At 36.0% G+C, this 12005-nt stretch overlaps 1 protein-coding gene across 4 annotated transcripts in view; it reads left to right on the forward strand.

Annotated features, from left to right (window-relative positions):
* Nucleotides 1-12005, forward strand: part of Tlk1 (tousled like kinase 1) — a 126239-nt gene that overhangs the window by 67985 nt on the left and 46249 nt on the right. For all 4 annotated transcript variants that reach the window (XM_048345256.1, XM_048345257.1, XM_048345258.1 and 1 more), the window contains 5 exons: nt 1157-1232; nt 4057-4103; nt 6601-6690; nt 10607-10696; nt 11696-11788. In XM_048345256.1, the coding sequence (XP_048201213.1) occupies nt 1157-1232; nt 4057-4103; nt 6601-6690; nt 10607-10696; nt 11696-11788 (396 nt within the window). The remainder of the gene's footprint in view (nt 1-1156; nt 1233-4056; nt 4104-6600; nt 6691-10606; nt 10697-11695; nt 11789-12005) is intronic.

Consider the following 12005-nt stretch of genomic DNA (forward strand, 5'->3'; position numbering starts at 1 on the left):
ATTGTCACAAAACAACAAATATTTTTTTAAAGCATTGGCAGAGTAACAGTGAGGATGGGAATGTAGCTCAGTGGCAGAATGTTTACTATGTGCAAGTCCTCAAGTTTGATTCTCAATGCCAATAAGTAAATAAATAAATTTAGTGAGTAAAAGCAGTGCTCAGATTATGTATTATACAAAAACAGATGGAGAAACATACTTTCCTTGCCCCTGATTAAGAATATATATAATATGTACAAATATACTATAATTGTTACTAATCATTGCCAGGCATTTAAGTGAATGATCCTTTTTTAGTAGGGAGTGAATATGTCAGCATTTGTGTTATGCCCTTTTTTCCTCATCTGAGTTTTCTCTTACATACTGAATATATATGTGTAGTAGAAAATTAACAGGAAAAAGTTTAGGTGAATTTTTTTTTTACTCCCAGTAAGGGGGCTTGAACTCAGAGCTTTATGCTTACTTGGTTTGCTTGTTCAGTTGGCATTCTACCACTTGAGCCACACTCCCAGACCAGCTTTTTGCTAGTTATATTGGAGGTGTAGTCTCTTGGACTTTTCTTCCTGGACTGGCTTGGAACTGTGATCTTCTGGATCTCAGTGTATTGAGTACTAGGATTACCGGCACAAGTCACTGCCACTAGCCAGTCAAGAATTTAGAGGGTGGATTACTATCATATTTCTGATCAACTTAAAGTCAAATTCTATAAATATGAACTTATAGAAGATGTACAAGATCTACTTCACTTGAAATTTGTGTGTGTGTGTGTGTGTGTGCATGCTAGTACTGGGGCTTGAATTTAGGACGTCATACAGTCTTTTAACTCTATCCTTTGTGACTGACTCTCTTAACACTTGAGTCATATTTCCAGTACAGCTTTTTTGCTGGTAAATTGGAGATAGTTTTGTTGACTTTTCTGTCTTGGCTGCCTTTGAACCAAGTCTTAGACCCCTGAATAGGTTACAGATGTGAATCACTGACCCTTGGCCTATACATAATTTTTTAAATTATAATGGAAAGTCTTTTAATAATCAATAACTACATTTACATCCCTGAGCACTGTTGGACACTGGTCTTAAAAATAAATTTCTTTTGATAGTAAAATGTTTACATATTAAAACTGTAGCTTTAAATTATGTTAACTTATTTTCTGTAGACACCAGAGAAGAAACAATCGGAATCATCCAGGGGAAGAAAGAGAAAAGCAGAAAACCAGAATGAAAGTAGTCAGGGTAAGCACAGAAATATTTTCCTTCAGAGACCAGTAGGCATTTACAATGAACTATTTTGATTTTTAATCGATTAATATTATAATTATTTAAAATGTGATTTCATGTTTTTGTGGATTCTATAGCTCTTATGTAACTTCTGCATTTTTCTGTCATGAATTATGATATTGAAATGTCTTCTTGATTTTAAATAAAAACTTTAACTCTCACTGTAAAACAATTACCAAAACTTTTTTAAAACAGCATATGGGTAGTGTGGCATGCTCCTATAATTCTAGCTATGCTGTAGGCATAAGTAGGAGAGTTGTGATATGAGGCTCAATGACAAAACATGAGACCTTATTTGAAAAATAACTAAAGCAAAAGGGACTTAGGACATGGCTCAAATAGTAGAACACCTGCCTAACAAGCATGAGGCCCTCTGTTCAAACCTTACTACCATGAAAAAAACTATATAACAATAATTTGCAAGTATCTGTTTTTCTTAATACCCATTTCTTTTTTTCTTTTGCCAGTCCTGGGGCTTGGACTCAGGGCCTGAACACTGTCTCTGGCTTCTTTCTGCTCAAGGCTAGCACTATAACTTGAGCCATAATGCCACTTCTGGCCTTTTCTGTTTATGTGGTGCTGAAGAACCAAATCCAGGGCTTCATGCATGCTAGGCAAGCACTCTACCACTAAGCCACATTCTCAGCCTCAGTACACCCATTTCTTGTGTAACTACATTTTGTGATAAATGCTAAGAAAATTACTTAGATTATTAAAAACTTAAAATAATAGATAACAAAATAGTACTGTTTAATCTAGACACTCAAAATGTAATATGCTAAATTAGGCTCTTAAATGTTGTATATTGATTTTATACATAGTATTACATGCTTTAGAGCCAATGTTAGCTGTAAGATTTCGGGAAATGAACCCATGGCATATCAGTTTACACATAGTACTAGAATCAAGAAATATACTGTAGCATCTGATTTTGTTAGGAGAAAAGGGGGTTAGGTAAGGGGCTTTTCTTGATGTGTTTGGCCTTTTCGCTAGTTGTTTAGTACTGTACATCTCACTTTGTGTCATACTATAGCTTCTCCAAGTTGTAGTTAGTAGGCCAATAACTTATCAAATTAAAAGTACAATTCTTTCCACAGAAGATTAAGAAAAACTCAAAATGACCCCAGATGGTAGGAGGACTTTTGGGTTAGTTGAGCTAACCTGTCTTTAAGATTCTTTTTTTAATTTGACTGTGATCTGTCATCCACTGATCTGTCTGATTTTCTTCTGGTTTAGAATGGCTGCCTAAATTGGACTTACTTATTTCTACTTCCTTACTCAATATTTGTTTTAGAGAGAAGCTAGTTAATTTTTTCTCTCCACCTTGGAGTAAGCTTCTTCAAGTCAAATAAAATTCATGTCATGTCATGTTTCCATTCCAAAACTAGTAATGTCCAACATAAGTAGCATTGCCCTTGGATAATACAGGCCCATTCTGCCAAACTGAAGGTGAAGTAGAATGCTTTCCCCTTAAAAAAAATATAGGCAGTATGTTGAAGGGCTGATACCTAATAAGGAGGGGAAAGAGACTGGGAGTGTGGACTGGGGAGGAGCCAGCTTCCTTTGAAACTATATATGTGCTATGTATAGAAAGCATGTATTTCCACCTTGCCACCAAAAAGCTGAAAGTAGAACTGTGTCTCAATGGTAGAGTGCTAGCCTTGAACAAAGGAAGCTCTAGGATAGCACTCAGGCCCTGAATTTTAGCCCTAGGACTGGCACCAAAAAATGGGGTGGAAAATGAAGCATACTTTATAGGACTAGGGGTGTGGCTCAAGATAGAGCACTTGCCAAGCAAGGGCAAGGCCCTGACCTCAAACCCCAGTAATACCAAAAAACAAAAGTAAAACACATTTTCTAATTATAACATTGATAAGTATGTTGTCAGTTTGATAGAGATTGTGTTTTGGTTTATTGTGTTTTGCCATGGATGAATGTTTATCACTTCTCTTTTACTTCTTATGCATTGATTGATCTTCTAAAATGAGAAAACATTAAACAATATTAATGTCTTTTAAATAGGGATCCCTTTCCTAGAGGTAGAACTCATTATTATTAGAGTATATGCTTAACATGAGTGAGGCCTCAGATTTAATATCTAGGCCTCCTTCCCACCACAAAACAAAACACTCCATGAGATGTCTTTTTAAAAGTTTCTTTTATTGTTGTTATAAAGATGATGTAGAGAGGACTTACAGTTACATAGTCAGGTAAAGAGTGCACTTCTTTTTGGACAATGTCACCCATCCCCTTGCTTCATGAGATTTTTATTTATTTTTTATATTTTTGGTTATGGGTCTTGAACTCTGGGCCTAGGTGCTGGCCTTGAGCTTTTCAGCTGAAAAGCTCTACCACTTGAGCCACAATGCCACTTCTGGTTTTCTGGTGGTTAATTGGAGATAAGAGTCTTGTGGACTTTCCTGTCGGGGCTGGCTTTGAACTATGATTCTCAGATCTTAGCGAGGATTACAGGCGTGAGCCACCAGCATCGGCTTCATGAGATTAATAATGTCATTTGTTTATCTAATTTTGAAATTACTAAGACTTTGAATTATTAGCATGTTTTTATTAAAATGGAATTTGATGGAATTTTTAAAATGTGACTTAAGGACTATTAATATTTTTAATGGTCATCACAACCCTACTAAAACATATGCTTTTTAATTAAACATGATTTTATATGCATTTAGGAAATTAAGTTAGGCACATTCTTTTTCTGATGTAATATGTGGTAGACAATTATAACTGGCTTTTAAATCTATACTTTCTTTTTTTTTAGGAAAAAGTATTGGGGGACGTGGCCACAAAATTAGTGACTACTTTGAAGTAAGTTCATTGGGGATTATTTCTAGTTCTTAATTTAGTGTAATTCTTCTGTGAGCTGAAAATTGTTTGAGTACATGATCCACTTCTGTGCAGAGCTTTAGTACTGTGTGATATCCTAAGAACATTAAAATTTACTACTATGACACATCATAATTTCCAAGGTTCTCTCTCACAAAGTAGGCAAATTAGTGTTTCTGTTTAACAGGTGATGAAACTGAGAAGGAAAGATACAAAGTAGCCTCCCTAGAGGCAAATACTCAATATAGAACAAAGAATAGAACTTTTACCAAGTCTCTCTGCTCACTAGTAGCAATTACAGACCTTATTGTATGAATGGCAACATTGAACTGATAGAGAGGTGAATCTAAGATTCTCTGGGAAAGTGACTCATTTAGAGTCTTCTACATAGAAATATATATATGTATATATATATATATATATTTTTTTTTTGGCCAGTCCTGGGCCTTGGACTCAGGGCCTGAGCACTGTCCCTGGCTTCCTTTTTGCTCAAGGCTAGCACTCTGCCACTTGAGCCACAGCGCCATTCTGGCCGTTTTCTGTATATGTGGTGCTGGGGAATCAAACCCAGGGCCTCATGTATATGAGGCAAGCTCTCTTGCCACTAGGCCATATCCCCAGCCCTACATAGAAATATTTTGAGCTAACAGTTTTATAGTAGAAATCAATATCTTTGAAACAATCAGTGTTATCTGTTCCATTGAAAAATGCTTACAATTTGCTTTCTGAGAGTGAAAACAGAATGTGCTGATTAGGGGAACATCTGTTTTGTTTTGTTTTGTTTTGTTTTGTTTTTTGTCCAGTCCTGGATCTTGGATTCAGGGCCTGAGCACTGTCCCTGGCTTCTTTTTGCCCAAGGCTAGCACTCTACCACTTGAGCCACAGTGCCACTTCTGGCTTTTTCTGTTTATGTAGTACTGAGGAATTGGACCCAGGGCTTCATGCATGCTAGGCAAGCACTTTACCACTAAGCCTTTTCTAGATATGTGGTGCTGAGGAATCGAACCCAGGGCTTCATGTATACGAAGCAAGCACTCTACCACTAGGACATATTCCCAGCCCTAGAGGAATATCTAAAATAAAAACTTTTTAGTCCTCTAGTACTTCCTTTGAGTTTACAGAATCTGAGATAAAACTTTTGCTAACCACAAATTACCAACCTTCCTTAGTTGCAGTTAGTCATTCATGCTAAGTTTTGCTAAATGTAGGATTGAAACAAACAAACATCTCTTGAATATCCACTATGCCCTGGGCATTGTCTTAGCACTATAGATAAAATAAGTGAGATAAAGTTGTTAAGTTGCAAGTTTAATAAACACACTAAGCAAGCTTTCCTCAAAATTAAGTGACTGAATTTAGAAAAAGTTATATAGACAATAAACTAGACACTCAGAAGAAACCACTATCAACAAATTATTTTCCATTCTTTGTTTTTTTTTTTTTTTTGGCCAGTCCTGGGCCTTGGACTCAGGGCCTGAGCACTGTCCCTGGCTAGCACTCTGCCACTTGAGCCACAGCGCCGCTTCTGGCCGTTTTTCTGTATATGTGGTGCTGGGGAATCGAACCTAGGGCCTCGTGTATCCGAGGCAGGCACTCTTGCCACTAGGCCATATCCCCAGCCCCTATTTTCCATTCTTGATACAGAAACATGAGATTGGCACTATAAAACAGATTGTTTTCTCTTTCATATACAACTAAGTCATGAACTTTAGTAGAAAGAATTGACTTTTAAAGGTTTATACTGTCCTATATAATTATTTTCTATAGTGCTGTGAACATATGAGTGCCTAATATAGCTTGTAAATGAATCTATTTTAAGATAGTTGGTTCACAGGGTAAATATTTTCTAATTTATTGATTCAAAAAACATTTATAGAGAAGTGTGTAAAGCTTTGAGGGAAGAAATAAAACTTGTTCATATGTGTGTCAGCCACAACAACAAGTTCTAATAGCTAATATAGCAGGCTGGGAATATGGCTTAGGGGTAGAGTGCTTGCCTTCCATGCATGAAGCCCTGGGTTCGATTCCTCATCACCACATAAACAGAAAAAGCCGGAAGTGGTGCTGTGGCTAGCCTTGAGCAAAAAGAAGCCAGGGACAGTGCTCAGGCCCTGAGTCCAAGCCCCAGGACTGACAAAAAATCAAAACAACCTAAAACTATAAAGCAATAAGGATTTTAATATACACTTTTGTCGCATTCTTATGATTAATAATCCCTTGTTAGTGTAGGTTTGGGCTCTGATTGACCTTAGTTTTTTCTGACTATTTAAATAACAACTTGATCTGATTTTAAATAAGATCCATATAGGATTAGGGAAATAGGTCAGTGGTGGAGTGCTTGTCTGACAAGAGTTAATGTCCTGGGTTTGATTTCTCCTCAGCACCAGAAATAAAGCAAGGTACATTTAAATTAATTTCTTAATGTATTTTAATCTAAGCTTGCTTTAATCAACAGCAGTTTCCTTGTTCTTTCTGTCAGTATCAAGGTGGAAATGGCTCAAGTCCAGTAAGAGGCATACCTCCTGCAATCCGTTCTCCTCAAAACTCACATTCCACTCCTTCCTCATCTGTAAGTTTCTACCTTTCCAAGTTTTCATGCATAGTCTTTGTCTAAGAAGTTAGGTACATTGGATAATTTTTATAATTTATTGTTTTATTGAGAACTTCTGTATAAATTGCTATTTGTGCTTTTGTTTTTGTTATTTTGTACATGTGTTTGTTTTGGGCACTTGTAATTTAAACTTTGGACTTTGTACTTGCTAGGCAGATACTCTTCCACTGAGCCACACTTCCAGATCCTTTTTTCTTTTTTTTCTTTAACACTGGACTGTGGTCTTCATAATTTTTGTGTGTTTTGAGCAATATTGCAGTTTGAACTTGGAACTTTGCACTTGCTAGGCAGGAACTCTGCTAATGAGCCATGCAGCTCTTTTTTTCACACTGATTAAACACCTGGCCCATGATCCTCAAGTTTTATGCTTTGCTGATGTAGATATCGGGATGACAGGTGTGAAACACCATACCCAGAATATTCAGTTGAAAATGGAGTATGGACTAGTTTAGAACCGTTGATGCACCTAGTCTCAGCCTCCAGCATAGCTGTGATGACAAGCAGATTCAACTGTGCCCAGTATTTATTAGTTGAAAGGGAGTCTTGAGAATTTTTTGCCTGGGTTGGCCTCAAACAAAGAACCTCCTGATTTCAGCTTCCCAAGTTGTTAAGATTACAGGAGTATTTGTGGAGGGAGGGTGTTGTTTTTTCTTAAATCATTTCTGAGCTGGGTGCTGGTGGCTCATTCCTGTAATCCTAGCTTCTCAGGAGCTGAGATCTGAAGATTATGATTTAAAACCAGCCTTGCATACCCCAGGTGGTTACTGTATATGATTTTGGTACACTGGATATTGTATATATGCTTGCCTGAACTAGAGAAGGGAAAGAAAAATGAGAAAGGGTGTAACAGATGTAACAAGAAGTATACTCACCACTTTATTCTGTAACTGTACTCCCTCTGTATATCACCTTGTCAATAAAATTTAATAAAAATATAAAAAACAGCCTTAGCCCAAAAGTCTATGAGACTCTTATCTCTGGTCACCAAAAAAAAAAAAAAAATAGAAATAGAGCTATGATTGAGTGGTAGAGCACTAGCTTTGAACACAAAAGCTCAGGGATAGTACCTGTGCCCTAAGTTCAAGTCCCAAGAGCTGCACCAAAAGAAAAATAATTTCTGTGAGGCAAGTTGAATGTTTGTAGTGGCCCAGTACTACTAGAAATTTATTTTTGAAAGTGAGCTCCTTAATTGGAAGATTTTCTAAATTAATTGTATGTATACAAAAAGTACTGTTTTTTTCCCCCTGAACTTCAAAAGGTTTTACACAGGAGTCACAATTTAAAATGTCTGCCTAAGTGTCCAGTGCTTCTTTATCAGTTGCCCCTTCATCATTCTTCTTATCTCTTCTGATCCCTCCACCCAGGCTCATTTCACATTTTCTACTTCCTTTATCACATATATACATTGAGTATTGTGGTTGTATTTGTCTTCTCCTGTTCTTTTTCATTAATCCATTCCCCTCTTAATAGCTTCTTTTTTTTTTCTTATTTATTGTCAAAGTGATGTACAGAGAGGTTATAGTTTCATACGTTAGGCATAGGATACATTTCTTGTACTGTTTGTTACCTCCTCCCTCATTCCTCCCTCCCCCCTCCCTTCTTTCCTCTCCCCCCATGAGTTGTTCAGTTGGTATACACCAAACAGTTTTGCAAGTATCTTTATAGCTTCTTGATAAACATTTTGTTAAAGTTTTTTTTTTTTTTTTATGCTCGTCCTAGGGCTTGAACTTAGGAGCCTGGGCTTTGTACCTGAGTTGCTTCTGCTCAGGGCTAGTGCTCTATCACTTGAGCCACAGTGCCATTTCCAATCTTTTCTGAGTAGTTTATTGGAGAGGAGAGTCTCATGGACTTTACTTCCTAGACTGGCTTCAAACCACAATCCTCGGGTCTCAGCCTCCTGAGTAGTTCAGGATTACAGGCATGAGCTACCAGCATCTAGCTAAAGTATTTTTTAAGAGTTCTGTTGAGCCTGTTGGAACAAAGATAAATCCTCTTGTGTCAATTTGTACTTCATTGGTTGATTTCTGTCATCAATCAAAAGGCTCTTAACACAGGATTAGTACTAGGCACAATAATGCATGGCCAATAAGTAATAGTTAAATTTCTTCACCACAAAAATGTAGCCAGAATCATTTCTGAGAATACCAGAGAAAAAGAAAGGCTGTTGAGTTTAACATAGAAGTAACTTGGGTATAAATGTATAATATAAAAATTAACTTTTTATTTGTTCCTAAAAGTTGAAGACATAACTCTTTTATGTAGTTGTTTTCCATATGTTAGACCTTAATTTTTATTTCTTTTTTTTTTTTTTTTTTTTTGCCAGTCCTGGGCCTTGGACTCAGGGCCTGAGCACTGTCCCTGGCTTCTTCCCGCTCAAGGCTAGCACTCTGCCACTTGAGCCACAGCGCCGCTTCTGGCCGTTTTCTGTATATGTGGTGCTGGGGAATCGAACCTAGGGCCTCGTGTATCCGAGGCAGGCACTCTTGCCACTAGGCTATATCCCCAGCCCAATTTTTATTTCTTTTCATTGTGTGATGTTCAATATGTAACCAGAAAAATAAAATTAACTTTCAGTTAAAGGTGAGCTATAAACTTCTGAGTTTAAGGTTATTCAAATTCTTATTATTCAAGTACTCTCGTTTTCCCTATATTCTCTTGTACTTGTTGTATTTTATTAGTTTTATCCCTTGGGGTTCAACACATTACAGTGCACATAATAATAATACATAAATCTCAACTTTAACTTACATTGTTAATGTTTTCAGTGAATATGTTCCTAAACTAATGAGTAGTAAGCCATAAAACTAATTAATAAGTTGATTTCAAACTACTATGGCATGTGGTACTGTCCCAAGTACTAAAAATCTATGGTCTCCCTTATAGGGAATAATTAGCACAGGTTTAGGCAAGTCACAGCAGAGGATCACAGGAGCCCAATAGCTATACCCTTACGAACACATAAGATAATACTAAGTGAAATGAACTCCATGTTATGGAAATGATTGTTACATCACAGTTGTAACTACTTTCAACGTGCCATATGTAATTGTAGCCTCTGTTATTGATGATCTTCTTGTATCACCTTCCTGTGGTTGTACCTACACTTTCTCTGTATCTTATCTGAGTATATTGGAAACCGGGTATATTGGTATTAGAACTAGGAAATTGGAAGGGAATACCAAAATCGAGAAACACAGGGTAAAAAAAGACAAACAACTACAAAAGCAATACTTGCAAAACTGTTTGGTGTAAATGAACTGAACAACTCGTGGGGGGGGAGGGAAGGGGGAGCGGGGAGAGGGGAATGAGGGACAAGATAACAAACAGTACAAGAAATGTATCCAATGCCTAATATATGAAACTGTAACCTCTCTGTAATTTAGTTTGATAATAAAAATATATATATAAAATAATGTATTAAGAACTTGTGTGTTTCTTTTTTGAAACATCAAAATTAGTTAATTTTTTCTTTAAGTTCTATTTTATGACACTTGATTGTAAGTTCTATGAGGTCAAGGAATTAATGCTTGTAAGTTCTCACTGGGCCTTATGTAGTAAGTATTCAACAATTCTTGTTAAATAAATAATAGGCTTAATAGAAGCTTGGGCATAATAGTGCATTCAATTGCTGGTAATGGAAGCCATAGGGAATTGGAGTCGGGCCAGCCTAGGCTACCAACAGAGACTCTTTCTCAAATGAACACAAAGGTTTAAAAAAAAATCAATTATGTGAATTATGTTTTAAGTCAGATATTAGAAGGTAAAACCTTCCTCAGAAATAGTATTAAATACTAGGTGCTAAGTAGGAATCTTTTCTGTTTGCTAAGATAAAACTTTTTACATATAGCTAAAATGTACATGTTTATTTATTTAGGTTCGACCGAATAGCCCTTCTCCTACAGCATTAGCTTTTGGGGACCACCCTGTTATACAACCAAAGCAGTTATCCTTTAAAATTACTCAGGTAAATAATACATTTTTCTCTGACCACTAGGAAACCCATGGTCACCTTTATACTAAACAACTAAGACAACATAAAGTAAGCCAATTTATTAAATAATAATAGCAACAACAAAAATCAGTTGATAGATCAGCTTGTTCTTGGATATGTACTAACAAGTGCATAGATGCTTAAAGCAAATAAAACAATCAGTACAACCATAACCAGTAGCTAATTTGTAACCAATTTGTAACCATATAAGTATACATATGTGGTTTATGTTTACTGATAAGGTTTACTGTAAACCCTGTTTACTGATTATTAATATCCAAGTATATACAATTGATAACTTTTTGATGATGCTATGTTTGTTATAAATATTTAGGTAGTTCATTTGAGTTTATGTATCAGTTTTGAAAAAATCATATTAAAGTTGAAATCTTTTATACTTTCTATATAATTTATGAATTTTGAATATAGACCTTAAATTTTGTTTCTTTTTTTGTTGCTGGGGATTGAACCCAGGGTCTTGGGCATGTTAAGTATATGTTCTCACTACTAAGTTACACCTTCATTTTGTACCAAATTAATTTTTTTAAGTTTTAACGTGCAATAGTTTCTGAATTGACAGTTTTTAGGACTGGGGGTTGGGAAAATAGGCTTTTGCTTGACCACCTCGGTTCACTGGTTTATTTCTGTTGTACTTTGTAAGCATAGTATTTTCCTTTGTAAAGTTGAAGAATCAGTAGTGTATAGAAGAAAACATATATAGGAATATATTAATATGTGGATATATTAAGTTCTGATGGAACATCACGATGCTATAATTTTTGTTAGTTTGTAGCACTTATGCTTCTGAAGTTACTAAAGCTTAGAATTGCATTAGGACTTTTTACGATACCATTCACACACACAAACTCAGATTTTTCTTTGCTTTTTGAATTTGGATAAAATCTAATTTTATGTTTTATGTGGCAATATATATATATTAAAAGGGATTAAAGTAGCTTTTTTTTCATTTAGACTGATCTCACAATGCTGAAATTAGCAGCATTAGAGAGTAATAAAAACCAGGACCTGGAGAAAAAGGAAGGTCGTATAGATGATTTGCTCAGGGTAAGTAATAAGTTATGGGGGGGGGGGGGGATCAAGTAAATTAATTGGAAGCAAACTGTTGAGAAAGGCTAGAAAAATATTCTGTGACTGGAAAAAAATAAACTTTTTCTGGTAGCATAAGTACATGATTGAAAATACCAACTTCAGGGGTTGGGAATATGGCCTAGTGGCAAGAGTCCTTGCCTCATATACATGAAGCCCTGGGTTCAATTCCCCA

Source organism: Perognathus longimembris, chromosome 4 (genome assembly GCF_023159225.1).
Source record: "Perognathus longimembris pacificus isolate PPM17 chromosome 4, ASM2315922v1, whole genome shotgun sequence".
NCBI classification, from domain to species: Eukaryota; Metazoa; Chordata; class Mammalia; order Rodentia; family Heteromyidae; genus Perognathus; species Perognathus longimembris.